Source organism: Plecotus auritus, assembly GCF_963455305.1.
Source record: "Plecotus auritus genome assembly, chromosome: 4".
In the NCBI taxonomy this organism is placed as follows: domain Eukaryota; kingdom Metazoa; phylum Chordata; class Mammalia; order Chiroptera; family Vespertilionidae; genus Plecotus; species Plecotus auritus.
The window spans coordinates 186,023,100-186,048,190 of record NC_137775.1 but is presented as its reverse complement, the minus strand read 5'-3'; the positions used below and the strand labels follow the sequence as shown (position 1 = coordinate 186,048,190).

The 25,091-nt window shown below is 44.5% G+C and overlaps 1 protein-coding gene across 2 annotated transcripts in view; it reads right to left on the bottom strand.

Moving 5' to 3' along the window:
- NPSR1 (neuropeptide S receptor 1) overlaps positions 1 to 25,091 on the bottom strand; it is a gene marked incomplete at its 5' end in the record, with an annotated part of 70,307 nt that overhangs the window by 29,365 nt on the left and 15,851 nt on the right. Inside the window, one exon of one of the 2 annotated variants that reach the window (XM_080667167.1) lies at positions 2,063 to 2,166. The exons of the other annotated variant lie outside the window; for it this stretch is intronic. Within the exon in view, the coding sequence (XP_080523293.1) occupies positions 2,063 to 2,166 (104 nt within the window). The remainder of the gene's footprint in view (positions 1 to 2,062; positions 2,167 to 25,091) is intronic. 2 annotated transcript variants of the gene reach the window in all.

Here is a 25,091-nt window from a genome sequence, read left to right as displayed (position 1 = left end):
GCCTTTGAGATGTGATTAGGTTATGAGGGTGGAGCCCTTATGAATGGAATTAGTGCCCTTATAAAACAGACCTTAGAGCTCCCCTGCCCTTTCCACCACGAGGACATAATGAGAAGTCTGCAGCCTGAAAGAGGGCCTTTACAGACCATGCTGGCACACTGATCTCAGACTTCTAGCCTCCAGGACTGTGAGAAATAAATGTTTCTTGTTTGTCCAGGCTGGTGTGGCTCAGTTAGCTGAGCTTCATCCTGTGACCCAAAGGTCACTGCTTTGATTTCCGGTCAGGACTCATACTCAGGTTGTGGGTTCCATCCCCAACTGTGGTACATATGGAAGGCAACTGATGGATATTTCTCTCTCATCAGTGTTTGTCTCTCTCTCTCAAATCAATAATAACATATTAAAGTTTTTTTTTAATGTTTGTTTATAAGCCACCTGCTCTGTAATATTTTTGTTACAACACCCTGGATGGATGGAGATAGCCAGACTATCTCAAAAGCCTTACCATTGTCCTGGAAATTTTATTTAATGCTTTAAGTATGAATTTTGATAGTTTTATTATTGCTTATTTGGGTTTTATTTCATTAGCATAATGCTCTCCATGTTGTGAATGGTAAGAGTTCCTTCTTTTTTTATAGCAGCGTAGTATTCCATTGTGTAGATGTACCATAGTTTTCTAATCCACTCATCTGTTGATGGGCACTTAGGCTGTTTCCAAATCTTAGTTATTGTAAATTGTGCTGCTATGAACCTAGGGGTGCATATACCCTTTCTGATTGGTGTTTCTGATTTCTTGGGATATATTCCTAGAAGTGGGATTACTGGTTCACATGGGAGTTCCCATTTTTAATTTTTTGAGGAAACTCCATACTGTTCTCCACAGTGGTTGCACTAGTCTGCAGTCCCACCAGCAGTGCATGAGGGTTCCTTTTTCTCCGCATCCTCGCCAGCACTTGTCGTTTGCTGATTTGTTGATGATAGCCATTCTGACAGGTGTGAGATGGTACCGCATTATCATTGTGATTTGCATCTCTCGGATGGTTAGTGACATTGAGCATGTTTTCATATGTCTCTTGGCCTTCTGTAGGTCCTCTTTTGAAAAGTGTCTATTGAGGTCCTTTGCCCATTTTTTGACTGGATCTTTTATCTTCCTTTTGTTAAGTTGTATGAGTTTCCTGTAAATTTTGGAGATTAAACCCTTCTCAAATATTTCACAGACCTAGAAAAAACTCTCTAAAAATTCATATGGAATAAAAAAAGACCCCGAATAGCCACATCAATCCTGAGAAAGAAGAACGAAGTTTGAGGGATCACAATACTGGATATCAAGCTATGTTACAAAGCCACTGTCCTCAAAACTGCCTGGTACTGGCACAAGAACAGACATATAGACCAATGGAACAGAACAGAGAATCCAGAAGTCGACCCAAGCCATTATGCCCAATTAATATTTGACAAAGGAGGCAAGAGCATACAGTGGAGCCAAGACAGTCTCTTCAATAAATGGTGTTGGGAAAATTGGACCGATACATGCAAAAAATGACACTAGACCACCAACTTACACCATACACAAAAATAAACTCAAAATGGATAAAGGACTTAAGCATAAGATGGGAAACCATAAAAATCTTAGAAGAATCTATAGGCAGCAAAATATCAGACATATGTCGTAGCAATATCTTTACCAATACTGCTCCTAGGACAATGGACACTAAGGAGAAAATAAACAAATGGGCCTACATCAAAATAAAAAGCTTCTGCACAGCAAAAGAAACCATGAACAAAGCAACAAGAGAATCCACAGCCTGGGAGAACATATTTGCCAATGTTATCTCCAGTAAGGGTTTAATCTACAACATTTATTGGGTTTTCTTTATATAGGTCTTATTTTTAGCAAAAGAAATATGTTTTAAACTTCTCACCAATGTTGCCTGTCCTGTCAACTAGAAGGAGGTGCGCAGTGTGCTGTGTGGGAGCGCGAGTTTGTATGATTTCCCAGGAAGAATCCCAGAGCTGATTTTGGTGTCAGTTTGACTCATCCCGTTGGGAAGGTGCTACATACCTGCAGGTAGCGGACCACGCGGCACACCAGATCAGGCGCCATGAAGTCCCCAGTGAAACGCCAGATAATGTCTGTCAAGATGTTCACCAGTCCTGTGAAAGCGTCTAACAAAAACACAGTGATTAATTTCCGTGTCTTTCAAATTTGCAGCCAGGTGCTGCCACAGACATGAATTCCTGGGAGATTTGTTTTTTTCCTGTTTCATCAGGAGGCTATTGAGGAAAAAGGAAGGCGATACAGGAATCCCTGGACTTTTATTACTGGAGGGAGCTTGTTGCCACTCGGATGTAGCCATCTAGGGAGGAATAGGTAATGACTGAAGAGGAATCGTGCTAATCATACAGTTGACCTTTTAAGACGCAGAAGAGAAGTTTTAAGGGGGTTTAGACCTGTGCTAAAACAAAGACTGCATGAGGATTAATCAAAGGCAAAATTAAGAACAGGAAAATATTTGTCTTTGAGAAGCCGCTCAAAATTCTCTTTTCTGCACCCACTTTTTACAGCTGGGGCCTCGTGACCTCCCGTGAGTGATGTTACCAATATCCAAATGGCCCTTGGAAGAAAAAAGGTTCCCCATCCCTGCCCTAGAGTAAAGTGCAGGCATAAGTCTTCCTCCCACCCCTTATGCCTGCCCGGATTTCTCTTTTGGTTTATTTATAAGGCTACTCTACCCACAGAAGTTGCTTTTATTCCTTAAGAGAACTGGAGAGGTAAATCTTCTCTTTCTCAGTCTTCACTGTGAACAGGATAAAGTCAGCCTCTCCTCACCCAGGTTAGTATGAAAGCGTTCTCCACCATCTGGCCTTCCCAAATCTCCGCCTGGCATTTTTAGATTGGACACCATGTTGGTCACAGATTTGTGTATTCAGGTACCGGTCCCCTCTACTTGGAACGGGCTCCCTACATGGATCAGTTGATGGAATTCTTATTTACCTGTCAATATCCACTGTCACGTCCCCTCTCCAGAGCGTCCCTTGACCATTCACATGGCATGGTCTACCCAAAAGGGCACGTGGCCCTTCCAGTCTTATGCCCGCATGTCTCTTCCTCTTGGTTTCTCTGTGGTCCCCATGGGGACTACAGCAAAAGTGTCAGCGTTTGGGGAAGAAACCCCTGGCAGCTCTGGGAAGTCACAGTTCTCCCGAGAAGTTCAGACCTACGCAGGGTCTGAGAGTTCTGGGTTGTGACCCGATCGCCTGGGAACTTCATGAAGCTTTCCCTGCAGGAATGGACTGGGTGAATGAGCAGAATGAACCCTGGAATGACTTGGATATTCTCTCTGGGTTTACTTTTTACTTAATGTAAAATAATGGGTGTGTGTGTGCGCGTGCTAAACTCATGTTTCTCTGGCTATATGAACAATTGTCATTTCTTTTTCTCCCTGGAGCTCATCCTGAAATAAATCCATACCTGGGAGGAGTCTCGAAGTAGAAATAAGCATTTTGTTATTTGCTTTTAAGCAAATGCTGCTGCTCTACCCGATCAGTGGAAGCTGTTTAGTTACCTAAGTAATTGAGCATGTTGCAAATAACCCTTTCCTAAAAGGTAATTAACGGGATCTGGGAACAAAGGGAACACTCTAAAGGCTTAACCACTTCGGTGTTATTACTCCAGCTTTTGAAGATGTATTCAGTGGAAGATCCGAGGAAACTGTAAGACTCGGAGAACCCACACAGGCTCCCAGCAGGCTTCATTGTTCCTTTGATTCGATTTCTGGGAAACTTGCATGTGGGTTCCCAGGTGAGCAGGAATACGGGTGGCGCGGGGGGAAGTGAAGAGAGAAGTGGCTCCCCAGGGGAACCCTAAAGAGTCAGTAAGGCCAGGTCAGAGGAAAGGGAGCGAAGGACGTTGATTCTACGCACAGGCGACAGCATGAGCAAAGCTCTGGGGGTGAGAAAAGGTGAGACGAGAACCTCATGGACATGAAGCAACCTCAGGGGGTTGCTGCTGAAGCCTCAGGTAGGAGCGTGGAACGGGGCTGGAGAGGCGAGGCCTTTTAGGGTCTCTGTGCCAATGGAAGGCACCTGCATTTTCCCTGTGCACTGCGGGGGCTGTGGAAGGTCTGTGTGTGCAGACACGTGTTTGAAGGGATTTCTTTAGTTACGGGGCTGTGTGTGTCCATTTGGTAGGCCCAGTAATGAAATTACCATTGTGCTTGTTAGGAAACCGCAGACATTCCAGAACGAGATAATTCCTACGGAGTGACTCAAACAGGATATCGAGATGGAGAGAGGGTGCAGCTGGGAGATACACGTTACAAAGTAAAAGGAGGAGGACTTGGTGCCTGAGGTGTTCATTTCCCCCAAAGTTTGCATGGCTAGTTCTGCTTCAGCACCTGTGTCCCAAAAAGTCCACCATGCCATCGGATGTAAGGCAGAAAGGGACGCAGATCAGTCCCTGTCTGAGGATGGGCTGGAGGGCTGCCTCTGCATAATCGCAGGTCTTAGCAAAAATCCCATTTGCCCAAAAAATAAAGGCACTGTGAAAGCTACCAGGATGTGGAAACGACTGCGGATAATGGCTTCTCGGCTCAGAGCCCATCTGTCACGCAGCCAACCTGCCTATACGTGGGCACCATCATATGGGCTCCTATTGTAGGTCTGTGAGAATCTCCGACTCACTCATGGGAGGGAGGGGGATGAGGCCATTCTGTGGATGTAGTATCAAAGTCCTATAGAGAAAGCTCCACAGAATCAGTGTTCTTGATCAGGAAGCCTCTTGCTGGGCATTTTCCTCGAGGCCAGAATGAATCGTATCTGATGAGTTTTGCCCTTGGTTTCGGCCAGTGGGAAGCACAGGATGAAACATACTCAGCTGCGGTAACTTGGTAGAGCCTGAGCCTCCCTTTGGGTCTCTGCAGTCAGAGTTGAATATTTTCTAGGAGCCTCTTGTCTTGCATTTTTCATTTTGCTGGGTGTGATCTTCCACATCAGACAGGGAGGGCAGCATGCATCCTGGAGCCCGACTACAGGGCGCTGGTTCTGCCGCAGAACCCCTGTGCCATCCTGGGCATGTTACTAACCACACGGAGTCAGGCTCTTTGTAAAAATGTGGTGGTAAGAGTCCCCGCTCTGTAGGGCCATTGCGAAGGTTAAAGGAAATAGTGCATGTGAAGTTCTTAGTGAAACGCTTGGCACATAAACCCTTGGTACATCTTGGTGCTGATGTCAGGATAGAGCTGAAGGAACGGAGAGCCACAGGGCCTGAGATGAGAGGGTGAGTCTCGCTGTAAGTCCTGAGCTCTTAGCCAATATGCTGGAAGATAGTTTTCGGAACAAAAAAATTATAAATGAAAAGTTGAGGCTCTGTTTAAACTAGATCGGCTGTAAAGACGGGTTATTTCATTTGCTAGAATGCATACTAGTTAATTTATCACGTTTGCCATAGACTAAGAAGACAGTGGTGGTTATGTGAACGGATTGGCTGTCAAGGTGAAGAGAACCAAGCCAGAACTTGAGTAAACAGAACACAAGGAAGACTGGCTGTGATGCGTGGTCCAGGGATTGGACCACTATTTGTTAGGCGGGATGCTGTTTGTGGGGCGATTCTTTCTTAGGCCAGACTGCGCTGTGTGGAGCAGGAAAGTCAGCGTCCTTGGGCTATGGGATAACTCCAAAGGCCCCAGGACTGAGTCCTCTGAGAATCACCAAAGGATGGAAGGACATTTGGGATTAGATTGAGACTATAGCCTGCAACCCCTAGAACAGTCCTACCTTACACCTTGTCAGGATCATGCCTGTGGCCCTTTCATGCAAATGTGTCCTGGGACATTCCACAAAACACCTAACCTGTACTATTTCTATAATGTCGTAGAACACAAAGAAAGACTGAGAAACTATTCCAGGTAAGACTAAAGGTACACGAGGACAGAACACAATACATGACCCATGGTTTCTTTGGCTCTGAAAGATGTCCTCAGGGCGACTGGTAGGAAAGGTGAAGGGGTTAAGAAAACAACTCATAGACACAGATAACAGTGTGGTGATTACCAGGGGGAAGAGGGTGGGGAAGGTAGAAGAGGGTGCAGGGGGAATAAATGGGGAGGGAAGGAGACTTGACTTGTAGATGTAGATATAATCTCTACATCTTGGGGGTTACGATGAGGATTAAATTAAGCAGAGCATATAAGCCAGAAGCAGGCCCCGGTGCGCAGCCCCTGCTCTGCTCGCTTCCCCAGGAGAGAAATGGAGCTGGAAAAATATGAGTAACGTGCCCAAAGCCACAGGCGCAGTAGTAGAGCCCAGATTCAAACCCTGGTCTCCAGACTCCCCCACTTGTTTTTGTACAGTTTTTAAATGAAGAATGGTTTTTATAATGTTTTAATGATTGAAAGAAATCAAAAGGAGAAAAACACTTTGTGGCACACGGAAAGTTTATGAAATTCAAATTTCAGGATCGACAAATGAAGTGTTGCTGGGGCACAGCCATGCCACTTGCTCACGTTTTGTCCATGCTGCCTTCATGCTCCAGTGGCAGAGCTGGGGACCCGATGTCCCCAAAAGCCTAAAATGTTTAATATCTGGCCCTTTGCAGAAAAGCTGGCTGCCCCCTGCTCGGGACCTCAGGCCATGACCTTTCCATTATGCCCGCGTGCTGGTGGGCTAAGACCCCTGGTGACCTCGCCAAAGTCTCTGGTGCTCCTAAGAAATCATTAAATTCCACACAGGTTGCACTGACGTTGTCCCTGCTGGCTCACACAGGACAGCTTTGAAGGGACCAGATGGGAACAGATTCCCTCTCTCATCTTAACAAAAACCCAGTCTCTCTCTCCTTCATGTTCAGGATTTGATTAATTAGGACATGAAGGGAAGAAAGAACAATCCAGGCTGCTGGGCTGGGCTGGGCTGGCAATCTGAGCTGCTGTGGGTCCAGCTCCTCCTATTCTGACAGGCTCCCCTAAGCCCCACCCCACCCTGTCTGGTGGAGGTTGTGATGGCAGGGCTTGAAAGCATCTATAGAGTCAGGGACCTGTGGATGCTCCGTGGCTCTCCACTTGCTGTTGGACTTTGGGCAAGTGATTTCGACTTCTCTCAGGCTCAGTTTCCATACGTCTAAATGGGAGAAATGGGCAAATCTATTGCTTGGGTAATTTGTAGGATTAAATGAGAAGATATATGTGAAAATATTTTTGTTTGTTTTGCAAAGGATTGGCTGAGTGAGCATTCAGTAAATGTTAATTTTTTTTTCTTTCTGCCTAATTGTCAGCAGGGAAGGAGCTAAATCTTAGATCCCAATTAAAAAGCTCTGGAAGGTGTTTTAAAAACAGATTTTTTTTTTTTAAAGTGGTACTAGCACACAATACAAAATTCAAGTAGTGCAAACAATTCACGTATGTGTCTCATGAAACAGTGTGTCTGGAAGTTCAGTGCAGCCCTGCTCATAATGGCTTTAAACTGGAAATTACCCATGTGCCCATGACCAGCAGAAGGGGAAATCAGCTGCGGCATGTCCATGCAATGGAATACCCTTCAGTAAAGAGTGGCAGCCTTATAAACTTGAGGAACGTATACTTACTACGTCAAGATTACAAGTCATTTGGCCTGGCCAGTGTTGCTAAGTGGTTGAGCGTCAACCTGTGAACCAGGAGGTCATGGTTTGATTCCTAGTCAGGGCATATGCCCTGGTTGCGGGCTCGATCCCCAGTGTGGGGTGTACAAGAGGCAGCTGATCAATGATTCTCTCTCATCACTGATGCTTCTATCTCTTTCTCCCCCTCCCTTCCTCTCTGAAATCAGTACAAATATATATTTTTAAAAAAAGATTACATGTCATTTAATTGTTTGGAACATAATAGGCTCTCGACAATGTAAACTTTCCTCCCTCTGTTCTCCTCACTCACCTTTCCACCCCTTCCCTATTTCCTTAGAAGGTTTAAGAAGAATTTCTTGGGAAGAGAGACTATGAAACAGAGAACTGGAGAGATTTTGAGCATCCCTTGGAGACTCAGGGAAAGGTAAAGGGATAGAGAGGAATTTTAAGACATTTTGCTGTGTTTCATGCAGTTTGTTGCCACTGATTAATGCCATGGCCTCTGAGAGATTTTGTTGAGGCTGAAGCTGGATGTTTGGGGCACAACATCAGGCCAAGAATGGCCAAAAGGGGGCTCAGCTTTGTTGAGGTTGCCCATGTGACAGAGAAATGATAGGACATATTTATCTGGAAGAAGATTCAAGGTCACAGTCTTGATCTTAGTGTATATTCCCTTAAGAGCTATCACTTGGGAGAAACATTAGATATCAGACTAAGATGGGACTGTGCTCAGGGTCTTTTCTCAGTAATATCTTGGTGCCTCCAAGTGGCTTGCTTTAGCAGGGGTGGGGAACGTCCAGCCTGTGGGCTGTATAAGGCCTGCGAGATCATTTGGTCTGGCCTGCCAAGGCATTAGGGGTGAGTTAATTAAATGTTTGACCAAATATAGGAGGCTGATTTTTAAGTTGAGAATTTTGTATGGCTCAAATCCTATATAATAAAAGGCTAATATGCACATTGACTGAATGGCGGAACGCCCAGTTGCTATGACATGCACTGACCACCAGGGAGCAGATGCTCAATGCAGAAGCTGTGCCCTGGTGGTCAGTGTGCTTCCACAGGGGGAGCCCCACTCAGCCAGAAGCCCTGAGCTGGGCTCATAGCTGGTGAGTGCAGCGGCGGTGGCGGGAGCCTCTCTGTGGCAGCCTAAGCCATCAGTTGGACATCCCCTCAGGGCTCCCGGGCTAAGAGACCCCCCCCACCCCGAGTGCACAAATTTCATGAACTGGGCCTCTAGTGATGTTAATAATATTCCAATGGCCCTTGGCAGAAAAAAAGGTTCCCCACCCCTGCTGTAGGGGGAGGCAATTATCCCCATTCCTAGAAGGAATTATGTAAAGATCCTCAGTCTATTTGTTAGGGCAGTGGTCGGCAAACCGTGGCTCGCGAGCCACATGCGGCTCTTTGGCCCCTTGATTGTGGCTCTTCCACAAAATACCACGTGAGGTCGTGCACGTACAGTGTGATTGAAGGAGTACCCTAATTAAGTTAATAACAATGTACCTACCTGTATAGTTTAAGTTTAAAAAATTTGGTTCTCAAAAGAAATTTCAACCATTGTACTGTTGATATTTGGCTCTGTTGACTAATGAGTTTGCCGACCACTGTGTTAGGGATTCAAGCACTGGGGGAGATGGATGCAGTGACCATCTAAGTCTCACAGATTCTTCCTCCAGGATTTGATAATGGAGACTCCGTAGGTTCCTTTCCTGGGTCACCACCCCATCCCCAGGCAGAAGAATCCCAACACTCCAGTTGGTCTTCTCCCACCTGCGCCCACCGCCAGGTCAGCCCTCCAAAAACCAAAGATCTCTCATTGTAAATAGATGTAACTGACTGAAAATTAGTCCTCATTCTCCAGGGCTAACAGCTAAAGCCACTTATTCTCTTAACAGCATTTTTATTTTAATGAGGACATCAAACCTTAGCCTGGAGAACCTCTCTAATGGAAAGATACCAGGAAGTGTGGAATGAAGAGAGAGGGACAGAATGGGTTGGCAGCTCGCCCAAGGTCACACAGCAAGGTGGTGGCAGAGCTGTGAATAAAACCCAGCTGCCCCAACTCCCATCTCACACAATTGCCCAGTCTGAGGCTGCTGCTTGTTTGCTCACACTGGTGACTGTCTGCCTCACTCTCAGCTGTGTTAGTGACTGTGGCCCAGCCTGCACGTGAAGAGGCTGTGATGCGAGACCTGAACAGTCCTCCCTTACCACCAGAGCTGAGCATGAAAAGCAGTAGGAAGCCCGATCAATAGATATTATGCAAATGCCTAGAGCAATAACATTCCCTTCCATTACTGAGCTAACAGTCCCAGTAAAGAACATGCCTGGATGCTGACAGTTTTATTTTTCCTGATTTGTCAAACTGAAATCAGGGTCTAACTGATGGTCATATGAAAGCATAAAAGGCACATGACTGGCAGAGGCCCAATTCCTTTTTCTCTGAATTAGAGGCCCTTGCTCCAGGAGCTGGCAAGGGTCCAGGCTCTGTGCACATCAATTATGCTCTCTGGCTGAGAGCCTTGCTGAGCAGAACTAGGTAGTAAAATACCTATAGCCACAATGAGCCTCATTTGAGATGTGGTCCCCAAAGAGAGAAAGCAGTGAGGTGGTGGTACCCAGATCCCTTTCCTACACCCCTATTCACCTTCCCCGACCTGTCCCACCAGCTAAGCGATCCTAGAATGTAAGCATGCATTACACTTTTGTTTGCAGTTGTGCAAGAAAAATACGTTTCATCTTCTAAAACTGAAATTAATTGCTAGTATGAACTCCTACTCTGCTGGATGTCAAAACCATAATTGCAGACAAAAAAAGGGGTAAACAGAAAAAAAAATAGCAAAATGGCAAACATAAATCTTTCCTTGTCAGTAATTACTTTAAATGTAAATGGATTAAACTCTCCAATTAGAAGACAAAGAATTGATCAAAGTATTATCCAACTATATCCTGTTTAAAGAGACTCATTTTATTTTAGTTTTAAAATCTTTGTTGTTGAAAGTATTACATATGTCCCCTTCCCTGTGCCCCCATTGACTTCTTCTAGCCCACCCCTGCCCCAGGCCTTCAGCACTCTATTGTCTGTGTTCATGGGTTATACATATATGCATATAAGTTCTTTGGTTGATCTCTCCCCACCCACCACCCACTCCTCCCTCCCTTTCCTCTGAGATTCAACCGTCTGTTCTACACTTCTATGTCAAAAAGACTCACTTTAGATTCAAAGACACAAACAGAATGAAACTAAGGGAAATAAAAATTATTCCATGCAAATGAGAGTTAGTGTGACATCACTAATTAATTCACTCAACAGATATTTATTAAATGCCTACTATGTGCCAGGAATTCTTCTAGGTGTAGTAAATAAAACAGATAAACATGTTCTTCTGATGACGTTCACACTCCAGTGCTGGGGTACAGACAATAAACACAGCGTGTGAGGAACTTATTAGGAAACCTGAGCTCTAGAGACAACTCCTGGGGCATCATCAGCATAGAGATGTTTTCAAAGCCATGAGACAGGATGATGCCACCAAGCACAAAGCAAATCATGGGCCTCAGAGCTGAAGACATTCTGTGGAAGTGAGGTCAGAAGTAAGAGAAGGAACCGACGTAAGAGACTGAGAAGGAGCAGTGTGTATGTAGGACAGATACAGACCCAGGAGAGGTGGGTGGCTAGAAGCCAAGTACAGAAGTTTTTCAGGAAATGGGAATGGTCAGTTGTGTCAAATACTACGGTAAGTTCAAATAAGTTGAAGCTTGATACCTGGCCCCTAGGTTTAGGATATGACGGTCATTGAAGAGACTTAACCCAAGCAGTTTTATGGGTATGGTAGGGGCAAAAGCCTGGCGGGCATGGGTTTGAGTAGGAAGGGGAGGAGAGGAATTGGTTACAACGAGTACAGACAACTACTTCAAGAACTATTCCTCTAAAGGGATATTTATGGAAACAGAGTGGTAGCTGGATGAACACATGAGATGAATCAAACTTTTTGTCTTTTTTGTGTGTGTGTGTGTGAGAAACAATCGCATGCTAAATGTCGATGGTACTGTCTAGCAGAGAGGGGAACACAATCAGGGTGGAAGAGATTTTTCTGGACGAAGGAACTGGAGTCATGAAGTGGTGTCCAAAGCAGAAGCAGATGGGCTAGTCTGGGGTGCAGGGAGAATTTACCCACATTCCCAGGTGGGAAGACAGCAGCTTTGGAGGGTGATGGTGACGGAAGGGTATGGGCTGCAGGAGAACGAGGAGGAAGTGTCTTGCCGCTGCTTCAGTCTTCTGAGTGGAGCAGGAAGCAAAGTCATTTGGTGGGAGGGGAGATGGGAGAGAAGGTGCTGGAAGTTAGAGGAGAGAGAAGGTAAGGGGTCGTTTAGGAGCCTGAGAGATGTAATTAGTATGAGAAACAGCTTTCTTATCATATGAAAAAGTGCAAGTATTTCATTAAATCCCACTGCAGTCTTTGGTAGATAGATGACATTTTTATTTGGAGAATTCAGTGAACCATAGGGGAATGCGCATACGGTTGCTGGGCAGAATTAATGGCTTGTGTGAGTGCTAAGTTACTAAACTAAGGAGAGTCCCCATCGGGTGTTTTGTTTTGTTTTTGTTTTTTTTCCCAGCCTGCTTTACCTAGAGATGGCAAAGACACGGAAAAGGAGATTTTGCCGCGGCGGTGGTTTGCCGAGCGATATGATAAAAAGAGGCAGGGGAGAGGGGGTTGAGGATGGAAGAAAGATTAATTAAAAGTGTCTACGGCATTTACATTTTTATTTAGCTGGAGTTCATTGTGCACATATACCTTTCTATCTTGCTTTCCATTTCCTTTATGACATTGTTTTCTATATTATTACAAGTTTATTATTAACATTATTTTTAATGGTGCATTACATGCTTTGAGGGGATGTAGCATATGTCATTGAACTGTTCATTCAATGTGGGCTGTTTAAATTGTTTACAGTTTTCTGCTGTTATAAATAGCCCTGTGATGAAAATCCTTGCAAAAAAAGCTCTACCAGCAGTTTTAGATGACTTCCTCAGGGTGGATTATAAAAACCTTAACTACTATTTCAAAGAAACGGACATTTGTAAAGCTCTGCCTGTGCTTTTGGAAGTCAACTCATTAAGCAGTACTTTTCACAGCCCATTCTGTTTTCTCTGGATCCTAGGTTGAGAGCTGTCACTTTTTCAGCTCTTACAGTCCCATAAACATTCAATTTATATTTTAAAGAAAAGAAGGCAGGCTGGCGTGGGCTTTGCGGGGATCCTATTTGTTCATTCATTCATTTATTCATTTATCAAAGTCAGCAAAACAGAGGCGAGGAACAGGGCTCTGGGATAAGAAATAAGAGGAATGGCCCTGCCGTGAACGGCATATGTTGGCCTTTTCAGAGTTTACTTCCTGGGTGGTCTTTTCTCTGCCATCCCCAGAGCCTCCCCATGAAGCAGGGCCATCTCTGCCCCCACACGTGGCTGCGCGTGGAGACTGGGAAGGGGACACCCCTCCATGGATCATCGCTGGTGTTCCCACAGCCATGGTGAGCCTCAGGGGAATGGAAAACTGAAGACCCACTGAAGTTTTACTGGTCACCTGCTGTTTCTGCTTATCCCACACATACTTCTTCTCGACAGTATCTCAATTATCCTTCCCTAACCAGGCCCTAATCTACACCATTTGGGTGGTGTTGACTCAGTTCCCCCCACCTAGCGTGAACTCATGACCCAGGCCTTGACAATCAGAGTTATCTACCCCATGGCCATAGTGACTGGTTCCTAGCTCTCAGGGTAATGGAAACCCAGTGCTGCTGGGGTCCCTTGTGGAGAGATCAGGACATCTCAGAGAAAAACACAACCACTAAATGGCAGAGAGCAGCCATTGAGAAGCAGATGAGACCAGCAGGAGATGACAGACAGCACACTGCCGGTGGACATGAGTTTTTCAAAAAGATGTACTCACAGGCCTGGATGCCTCAAACAGAGCCTCCGTAAAATTAAAATTAATGAAATGCCAGGACCTCTGGTGTGGGTACCGGAAGAGCTCTAAAGTGGCCCTGGGGTTCTGCTATGAATAAGCAGAACGCCGCCCCACTTCCTTCCCTGCCACTGAGAAACCTGCCTATTCCTTAGTGCAGGCGTCCTCAAACTATGGCCCGCGGGCCACATGCAGCCCGCCGAGGACATTTATCTGGCCCGCCGGGTGCTGCTGCCTGTCCTGCTTAGCAGCCGACTCGTCCCGGGCCCACAGTGCACATAGGAATTTGTTCACAATTTTTTTTTAAAACTATAGTCCGGCCCTCCAACGGTCTGAGGGACAGTGAACTGGCCCCCTGTTTAAAAAGTTTGAGGACCCCTGCTAGTGGGTAAGAAAGGTAAGCAACAGGAAGATACACTCCTGACCTGTCCCAGGGTGACAGACTGGAGAAGTGAGTTCTTTTCACTGACCCTTGCTTTGCAAATTTCATCAAAAACTAACCAGGGAGGTAAACTGAACCCTGTTACAGGATAAACCTTTAGAGTCCGTTGTGAATTCTGGAAAGTGAGAATTCAAGGGGTCAGTTGTTCTCGTTAGGACACTACTGTGCCCCATGCTGTCCTCTCTCTGCATATTCTCCTCTTCGGACTATAACTGCTTCCTGCTTTGGCCACAGGGAAAACCTCTACTGGGACTTCATGATCCATCTGTGCAGGGTTAACTCGCATCCCTGGCCCAAATGATGGTCGCAAGCTCTCTAAAAGTGTTACCATTACATGATATTGGGATGTCCCTTTTTGGCTATCAGGTCTTAATTAGTAACTTCTTAGTCTTACAAGTATTTTCTCTGTTTAGAATCTGAGTGATTTCGGGAATGGTTAGGAAAATTGCATCTGCGCTCACCTTGCGGCAGGCCAGTGGGCAGAGATCTCTGTTCTTTGTGCTGCGAAGGTCTTGGCGGGCCCTTCCCCACCTTTCCCTTCCCTTTATTACTCATTTTTGAAGCGGAATTTACTAGTACATGGCTCATCCATTTGGGTAGCTTGGTACCACGTGTTGTCAACACTGTCAGATGTATCTCATAGACAGTTGGGGATCAGTATTTAATCACTTCTGTCCCCTAAAATGAGGGCTTTGCTGAGACCATATACAGCACCCTCTGATTTGTGCTTTGCACATAATCTAATAACGATGGTAATTACTTTCATTTATCGATTGTCTTCTATAATCCAGACACATGCTAAGTAAGCAGGTTGCATCTATACATCATCTCATTACTTTTTATATATTATCATCCCCACTTAGTAAATGGAAAATTGAGACTTAGTTAATTGCCTTGTCATAGTCTCCCCATTGGTGAGATCTAGAGCTGGGGTTTGAGCCCCTAGACCCTATGACCCCATGTTCATAGCCACCATGTGCTCGTGGCCCCTCCCCTCCACCCCCCGAATCCTCCACTCCAGAGTCTAAACCAGCCGTGGGCAAACTACGGCCCGCAGGCCGGATCCGGCCCGTTCGGCTGTTCTATCCGGCCCGCGGAGCCGAAAGAGGGGAGGGTTCTCTTGCTCTCCCCTCCGCTCCTTTACTTTGAACTTATATTAGTTCACACAAACACTCCATCCATGCTTTTGTTCCGGCCCTCCGGTCCAGTTTAAGAACCCACTGTGGCCCTTGAGTCAAAAAGTTTGCCCACCCCTGGAACCATTGTCCCAAATCACCTGAGTGAGAGTAACGTTGAGGGGGTGGTTGAAAACATCCAGCGTTCTGGGTCCCACCCTGTCTTGAATCAGGCAGTCTGCTCTCTCCCCGTTTCTGAACACACCTTATCCCACAAGCGTTTAACACTTTATCAGAAGAAAGAAACCTCCCAGGTCTGGGAGGAGAGAACAGAGCCTGGGGAGTGTGGTCGCCTCGTGGGCTTCCTGGTAGAGCTGAATGAGTTGCAGCCAACTGTAAACAGAGGCTGCAGTCTGTAGGGGAGAGGCTGTGTAATAGCCTTTCTTTCCCGAGCATTCCCTAGCTTATTTTTCTGAATGTTTCTGTGGTAATAGAGCTGTGCTTGTGGAGCGGTTTTACTTTATGTTAGCTATACCATTTTCCCAGCTCTGGAAAAGAAAGTCCACATTAATTATGTTTTGGTTTTTTTTGGAGAAACCAGCTAGTAATTCATATTGGATGACTGGGAGGGCAAAGGACAATGTGAAAGTATAATGGTTCTTTCTAGAAAAGAGCATGTTCTTTAAAACAAAAGACTGACTCCTCAGTGTGGGAAGTAGATGGGTTTTGGTTCAACCAAATGGGTAACTTCTCTCTCTGACATCTGGGGAAATTGGATGACTTTCTTAGTGGGATGTAAAGATAAAATGAGATATGTTCATAACAGGGTCTGGCAAACCAACAAATGTTCATATTATTTTATCATTGTTAGTGCTATAAATTATCACTGGTGAGAAATGTTGAGTAGATCACGTGAAAAGGAAGTCTTTTGATAAAGAACTTCAATGAAGATTTGAAATGGAAATCCTAATGACTATTCCTACTTCAAACTTCTGCTAAAAGTAGGTCGTCATAGGCCACCTCATTCTGTGCCATTGAGAAACGTTTGCCCCTTTGTCCTTCATATGAAAGGATGCTGTGGTCATGTCTCAGGGAGAACCTGTCAGTGTGATGAATCTCCACATTCGGACAGGAGCTCAACCTGCTAGACAGTGGTTTGGAGCAGGTCCTTGGGGAAGGGACACTCGTTTCCAATGAAGGTCACAGAGATTATGGCTGGGCAATGGGACATTGCTCTGCTAGTGTAAGTCATTGGAGTCAAATGGTAATTTTCTAGAAACAGTGCTATGTAATTTTCTAAGTCACTGTGCTATGCTTGGCTGGTCCGGGATTCCCAGGAGTTCTCCACTCGGGAGTTAATGAGGCACTCAGTGGAGATACCCCGCTCTGCAACGCTGCCTTGGGCCACATTGTCTGGGGACTGACGGCTAGAGCCAGGATGGATGGATCGCTCTGACGAATGTGCTCAGAGCTTCCAGAGGGAATGGTAGTGGCCTCTCCCTTTGAAAATGATGATTTAAATTTGGTGAGCGTGTTTGCAGCTTGGCTGGGAAAAGCCACTGTAAAACAGGTCAAGTAACACACCTGCTTGAAACGGCCTTCCCGTCTCTCCACCTGGCTGGCTCTTCCTTATAGTTTACAGCTCAGCAGTTAGCTACAGCCTCACTCCCTTCTCCAGCCTCATCAGTTCCTGTCTTTGGACTCACTGGTCAGCCCACGTGATCCCATCTGATTCCATTCTTTTAATCTGTCCTGCCACCACGCGTCACCTGATTTGCTCCATTTATATGTCTCTCCTGGCCCTGCAGTCCCGTCTCTACCCTTGAAAAGCGAATTATGTCACAGCGTAGTTTACATTTCTTTTATGTAACTTGCAGAGAATCTAGGAAATCCAGATGAGCCCAAAACAAATCAACATACGGAACAGAAAATAACAAACATGCCAAATCTTGCCATCCAGCTTTAACAACTATTAACATTAAACTGTAGAGATTTCCAGGCTTTATTTTCTATTTGCATGCATATATATTTTTCCCCAAAGTAGAATTATACTGTAAATACTGGGTTTTAACTTCACAGTTTTTTAATGGCAACATATCACAGCTTATTACCCTACAAATGGATTTTATCTACACTCTTCTACTGTATTTCATTATAGGTATACATTATTGTTTATATAACCAATGTCACTACTCTTTTATACTTGTTGTAAATTTTCAACTTTATAACTAACATTCTAAATTATATCCTTATTTAAAAACCATTATACTCATCCTTAAATAATCCATTGGGAAATTTTTCTAGTAATAGTATTGTTAAGAGTATGCATTTACATCGATTCTTTTTCTAGTACACTATTTGATGTTTATATTTTCACTTTACAACCACATGTGCCAATTACATATGCTGATCTGTATTTTAATTATTTCAGGACTTCTATACAATGACTTCTTCCATGTTAGGCCTTTAATTCTGCTTGAGCTTGTAGAATATGTGTAACTATATATTTAAACTTTCTCTATCAATGCCAGGGTTTTTAAACCCCAGCATATCTGCATAGGCCATTTTGTTACCTTCACGCACAGAAGGCCCCTTGGCAGCCTATGGAATCCTGGGCCACAAACGGTCCCTTTAAGACTACAGGTGACTTCTCACAATGTTCTCTGTGGGTATTGTGAGTAAACAATTTTGTTTTACCTAAAACTTTGGGACTTGTCCTTTAACCTCTATAATAGCAGTGCCTGGCACATCAAATAAGTATTTGTTGAGTGAGTAAGTAGAAGGCTTCGCTAAGATGTGACTAGATGGTGGGGGAGGTGGGGCGGAAGCATCTTTTCAATTATTTTGCCTAAAAACGAAGACTTGGAATCTATCCAGGCGTGGCATAGAGGGGCTCCCTGGCTGCTCAGTGTAACCCCACCTGCCCTGCAGGGAGTGTTAATTCCTCTCTGGTTCTGATTGTCTGTCAGTGGTGGTTTTCAATAGTAACAGGAGTTGCCACTTCCCCCATATTTTTAAAGTGAGAAAACGGGGCAGGTGGCATTGAGGGCTGCGAGCCAGGCACAGGCTTGAACTGGAAGTCCAGCGAGATTTGTTGCATAAGAGATGGAAACAATCTGTGATTGAGGAACGTTTGGTGGCAGCAGGCTGGGGATACATGTTTAATCCTCGTTAAAGAATCAGGAATGAAATAGACATTTATTAAGTCATAATATTGTTTCCCATAACATTTCCGAAATGTCTTCTCTGCACATAGAGACCGGATGTCGCCCTTATCCAGGGACAGCGTGTTATCGTTTTTTCTTAGGGCGGATCTTTTCTGGGACACCTGCTGCTTCAACGGCTCTGAACACCCTAACACACCAACCATCTGATCCCATTCTCTTAAGTCCGTCCTGACAGAGAAACCACTTTGCCGTGAATTCTGCCAGCATCAGTGCAGGGGTGGGGGTTGGCATACTGGGGGCATTTCCTGCCCCCGGCCCTCCGTAACCAGCCACTCACTGCATAGACCTCCCCATGCAATGCAGTTCTTGGGCTCACACACTCCTGGCAGTTACCACATGCCTTGGGCTCTGGATAAACTTCCAGAACACACTCCATTCTCCACCTCTCTCTGACCCCTGTGACCCTGGTGCCTTCTCGCCAAGCCAACAGGGCTGGGAAAAGCATGGTCTTTGAGGTCAAGCAAACCTGGGTTCAACTATGGGCCATTGCTTTGTGTCTCCCGGTACTTTGTCGGGGCAGAGGACTCATCGATTGCATTTATTCCTTTCATTCCTTTCCCCCTACCCATACAGCCCTGACCCAGCTCTGCTTCAAGACTGGGTCTTGGATGGGGAGCCCCATGGACCCCCACTTGGTCAGCCTTGGCGTTCACATCCTGGTTCTACTAAGTGGGTGCCTATCTTCCCTCTGGGTTCATCTTCCAGGGGACCTATGATCGTTGGGAACTCTGAGGGAGTCCTGGGGGCACTCTAATGCGTGGAGGTCCTTCTAGGTAACAGCTCTGTGGTTGCTTCTGAAGGGTACCATCAGCTTGTCATTCTCTGAACCCGTGTTTTCATTCATTCTGGGATTTCTACAACCACAGCCAAGTACTGGCAGGTGCCCCCAGTCCAGCAGTGTGGTCACTAGTCTCCAAAGGCGCCCTCCCCACCCATGAGCCATGTTTCATGTTGTTCACGTTTCATGGGTGGTCTCCTCCTCTTGAATCGTGGCTGGGTTCTAACTCATGCTCGACCAATGGAAAGGGGCAGAAGTGATGCTGCGTCATTTCTAACCCTGGGCCATGGAACCCTTGAAGCTTCTGCCTCATGCTCTTGAATCCCAGCTGCCACCCTCCCAGGAAGCCCTGGGAAGACTCACGTGAAGAGGAACTGAGGAACCTTAGTCCTTGCCAAGCTCCCAGCAGTCACCAGCATCAACACGCCAGCCATGCCACTCAGGCCATTCCCTGCTGATCCCTGACATGTGGCAAGGAGGAGCTGCCTCACTGTATCCTGTTTGATTTCCAGACCCTCAGAAACATGAGGGGAAATCAACCAATGCGTGAAGTCCCTAGCCTCTGGGACTGCTACATAGCAATCAATGACCAGAAGAGGGAGACTTGTTTATGTGAATAATGTTCCTCCGAGTTGTCCATGGATGTGGGGCTTGGCATGTGTGTGCAGTGAGTTTGCAATCCTATTTCTTGGGGTTCCTCTATGTGGAGGGACTTGGGACAAGGCCTGGGGCAGATGGCTGGTTTCCAGCCAGTGGGGAGATTTTCCATTTCCCAGTCACAGTCTCTGCAGCCCCCAGTTCCAGCTGTTTCCCGAGAGCAGTTCCCTGCTCTAGTCCTGACGCGTGGACCTCCCCACAGAGATGTGAAAACACAGCCCCTAAATGTTGTACTTAAGCCTCGCTATGTTCTGCGCCCACAGCCTGCCTAAGTGTTTGCTCTTTATTTCTGGCAGCTGGAGGTTCAGCTTTCTCACTTTGAGCTAAGCTGTTCATTATTGTTTTATTTATTTATTTATTTATTTATTTATTTATTTATTTATTTATTTATTTTTATATTTATTTTTTTATTTCTTTATTGATTAAGGTATCACATATTTGTGCTCATCCCCCCATTCCCCTCCCAAACCCTTCCCCACGCATGCCCCCACCCCCCTGTTGTCCGTGACCACTGGTTAGGCTTATATGCATGCATACAAGTCCTTTGGTTGATTTCTCTCCCTTACCCCCACCCTCCCCTACCTTCCCTGAGGTTTGACAGTCTGATCGATGCTTCCCTGTCTCTGGGTCTGTTTTCATTCATATTGTTTTATTTTTATTTAAAAATTATTTTTATTGATTTCAGAGAGGAAGGGTGAAGGAGAGAGAGATAGAAACATCAATGATGAGAGAGCATCATTGATCGGCTGCCTCCTGCATACTCCCTATTGGGGACTGAGCTGCAACCTGGGCATGTGCCCTGACTAGGAATCGAACCATGACCTCCTGGTTCATAGGTGAACACTCAACCCCTGAGCCACACCAGCCGGGCAATTATTGTTTTAAATTTTTCTTTTTCTTCTAGAAGTTATAATGTGGAGTGGAGGTGAGGGTGGCATGCAAAGGTGCAGGGGCAGAGGAGGGGGTGGGGGAGGAGATTCCAGAGGCTGCTCCATTGGACTTTTTAACTTGAATTCCCTACTTCTTCCTAAACTACTTTTGGGTATTTGCCCCCCTACGTCTCAAGACTGTGCTAGCAAAACCATGAACGTGCTCACTCCATGAAAAGATGCAAATTCAAGCAGAAAAATGAAATCCTGTTGTAGATTACTAAATTCACTGTTGAGTCCCATTGTTCCACCAGGATGGATCTGAGCATTGGCATGCTGTTGCTATGGGGACTAGCAATGGAAACTACTGATGAGGCGGGACCTCCACACCCTGTGCTTCTCTCTGATAACCTCTGAAGTGCTGTGTCCTTTGGATCAGACCCTTTCAGAATCCAAGTCCACTGCAGACTACAGCTAAGGGGGCCAGACTGCTCACATGGCTCACCCAGACAACGTAGAGGGATTTTTTCCCCCCTCTTGGATTTTTAACAAAACTGGCAGATGGGAATTCAAGCTGTAACATTCAGCAAGAGAATTAATATACTGAAATGTGACCTTTGACAAATACTAAAATGAGTCTAAGGCTATCGGGACAAGTGCATGGAGAAAAAATAATTATGGAAGGAAGGAAACTGGAAACAGAATGAAGATAATTATGTAAGTCTTCTGAGAAATGAATAAATACTCTCTCATAAGTAATTAAGTCTCCTCCTTATGTCCACACACTGTATTTGGCTTAGGCACTCAAACACATCCCTGTTTGAATTGTGCCTCTGCTCAGAGACTTCAGTGATGACCTAGTGCCCTAGTTTATTACACTCCAACTCCTGGTCCTGGGAGGCTTCTACAGTCTGGCCTCAACCTACCCCTAGAGCAGTGGTTCTTAAGCTTAGGTGGATTTCTGAATCCCTGGGACATTTATAAGTTCTGGCCACCTTCTCACATACACAAAATAGATAGAGGGTTATAATTAGCATGTGTGTTAATTTTCTATGGACTATGATACCTACCACCAGCTTCAAAGATGGATTTGAATTTTGAAAAGATCACTTTGGCTACAGTGTAAAGAAAGGACATAAATCAGAGCAATAACAACAAAAAAATATGGCAAGGAATGTAAGTGGAAAAGTATACTGGGGAAGTTGGAGAATTTCAGACAGGTACCTGTGGTCTCAGACACTTAATTAATATTTTTGAAATATATACATCCCTCTTGGCATCCTGTTTCCTAGGCCCATCTATCTCTCCGGGAAACCCACCCATCACTGAAGATCAATCTTTTTTAGAATGGCCTGAGTTCTCCATGAGAATATAATCTAGAATGGTCTTTCTGAGTTCTCCATGAGAATATAATCTAGAATGGCCTTTCTGAGTTCTCCATGAGAATATAATCTAGAATGGTCTTTCTGAGTTCTCCATGAGAATATAATCTAGAATGGTCTTTCTGAGTTCTCCATGAGAATATAATCTAGAATGGTCTTTCTGAGTTCTCCATGAGAATATAATCTAGAATGGTCTTTCTGAGTTCTCCATGAGAATATAATCTAGAATGGCCTTTCTGAGTTCTCCATGAGAATATAATCTAGAATGGCCTTTCTGAGTTATCTATGCAGATATTAATTAGGATGGCCTTTTGGACTTCTCTGGAGAATATAATTTCACCTTCTTTGAAACCCTCTTAGCTCTTGCCTTGATGAATTTTTTTCTCCTGACATTTTCCTCTGTCTTGTGTCAGTTCAATGAACAACTTTGATTTCTCCCTGCTACAGGGAAGTCCCCAGGTGAAAGATTATTTTCTACTACTGTCACTCTTCCCTGCCGGGCCTAGAAGAGGACCTTGTGTGCAGTAGACCCCAAATTAATGTTTCCCCGTTGAATCTGTTCACAGACCAAGGAGAGCTTCTCAATGACCCAATATCAGGCCAAATAGAAAGTTCCTTGTCTTTTTGGGTGGAGGTTCTGACTGTTCTCGGCCATTGAGACTTCGGTGTAGGAAGCACAAAAGGCAGTTGAGTCATGACCAGTGGAATCTAGAAATAGGTAATTCACAGACAGTGGATTTCTTCCCCCCTTCCTCGGCTCTCTCTCCTTTCCTGGAAGGGAGGACATTGTCTAATTAGTCCAGGATCTTGAGGAGAGGGCCTAAAGGACTTGGAGTAGTCCTTCCCCCACAAACCTACTGCACTTGTCAGGTTTGGTCAGAAAGTGGCCTTTCTAGGTCCTCCAAGTAGCAAGGGTTTGGGATACAGGGAATTAGAGACTTAGGATAGCTCAGGGAAGGGGTGGGGAAAGGTGCAGGGCATGATCCAGAGAGAGAGCCGCCCACACCTTCATTTTAGAGATGAGAAAACAAAGGCTTAGTGAAAAGGTAGGTGCCTTTCCGGGGTCACATTGTTACTAATGGAGGGTCAAAGGCAGGGAACAAAATGAAATCCAATTTCTCTCCAAAAGGAAAAGCTTTCCTGGGAGATGAGTTCATTCTTTTCTGTTAAATTGTTCCAACAGCGATAGGACAATACCTTCTTTTCCTGCTGGAGAACAGTGGGTTTCCTTTCCGAACACATATCTTTCCTTGAGCTGGGGACAATGATGGCAGTGTGCAGCCACGGTGATGATCTAAGTGAAAGGCATGTGCATGAACTCAGGTGTTAGCCAATTAAACAATGTTTGGTGGAAAGGATGAGTCATGTGGTAGAGGATTTTGTAGCGTTAAGTAAGTAGAAGAGAGCACACAAATATCAGAAAAAGAATATACATACCAAAAAACCTTTAGCTTGGGAAACATGCTCAAATTTTAATAAGTATGTTTTCTGTTCTTTTTACATTTTATGAAATAAAAAGTGAAAGATAACATAATAAGACATTAGACAGTTGTGAGAAGAAATACTGAGAAACTGACAGAATGAAAAAGGTACTAGATAATATAAAGAATGACTGTTTTGAAATGATTATGGGAAAAGCAACTTTGAAGATATTTTAGAAATAATAAGATTAGGGTTAATACTGCTGACAATAATGGAACTAAAATAAAATAAATGATTAGGAAAAGCTTAAATAATTCTTCCAAGTATCGAGCAATAAGACCAAGATATTCAAATAATGACAGAGAAACACCAGCGTTACTGATATGCAAATAGTTAGTGCTCCTGAACACAAGAACAAATGGAAGATAATAAATACTCATACATAAATAAAATGAGCTAAGAAATCACTTTAATCTGCAGATTGAAAGAGTTCACTTGGCAAATAGCAGAACCAATAGAATAGACCAGTAAATAGATACAACCAGGTAACAGTATAAATCCTCAAAGGAAAAAAAATCAAGAAACAAAAGACAAAACTTGATAGCCTGTAAAGAAAGAAATCCCAGGCTGACTTTAGACCTCCCCTATGGAACATAAAACTTCGGAGCCGGCAGCAACATCAATGGAGGTTTGAGTTGTGAGTTCAATATACCTATGCACATACAACCAACCAATATGTGACAAGAGATGGAAGAATACTCAATGGATAAAGGCTATTTGGCACATTCAGAAAATGGTGCTGGAAAAACGGGATATTCACATGCAAAAGAAGGAAACTGGACCCCTATCTTACATTGCACTAAAAATTAACTCAAAATAGATTAAAGACAAAGGTAAGACCTGAAACTATAAGACTCCTAGGAGAATACATAGGGGAAAATCTCCTTGATATTGGTCTTGGCAATGATTTTATGGTTATGAGACCCAAAGCACAAATAACAAAAACAAAAAGCAACATGTGAGACTGCATCAAACCACAAAGCTTCTGCAGAGCCAAAGAAATGACCAACAAAATGAAGAGGCAACCTCTGAAACAGAAGAAAATATCTACAAACCATCTATTTGGTAAGGGATTGATATCCAAAACACATAAAAAAATTCACACAACTCAATAGCCAAAAAGTAAATAACCATTTAAACTGTCCTAGGACCTGAATAGGCATTTTTTCCAAAGAGGATATTCAAATGGCCAATAGGTACATGAAAAAGTGCTCAACATCACTCACACCAGGAAAATGCACATCAAAACCACAATGAGATATCATTTCACATATGACAGGATGACTATTAACAAAAAGATGAGAGGAAACAATGTTAGTAAGGAAGCCTTATACGTTGTTGGTGGGATTGTAAATTGGTGCAGCCACTATAGAAAAACAGTATGGAAGTTCCTCAAAAGATTGAAAATAGAACTACCATATGATCCAACAATTTCACATTTTGGTATATATTCTGAAGAAAATGAAGCCTCCATCTTTTGGAGAAATCTGCACCCCCATGTCTGGCAGCATTCTGTACAGTAGCCAAGACATGAAAACAACCTAAGTGTCCGTCAACAGATGAATGGATAAAGACTATT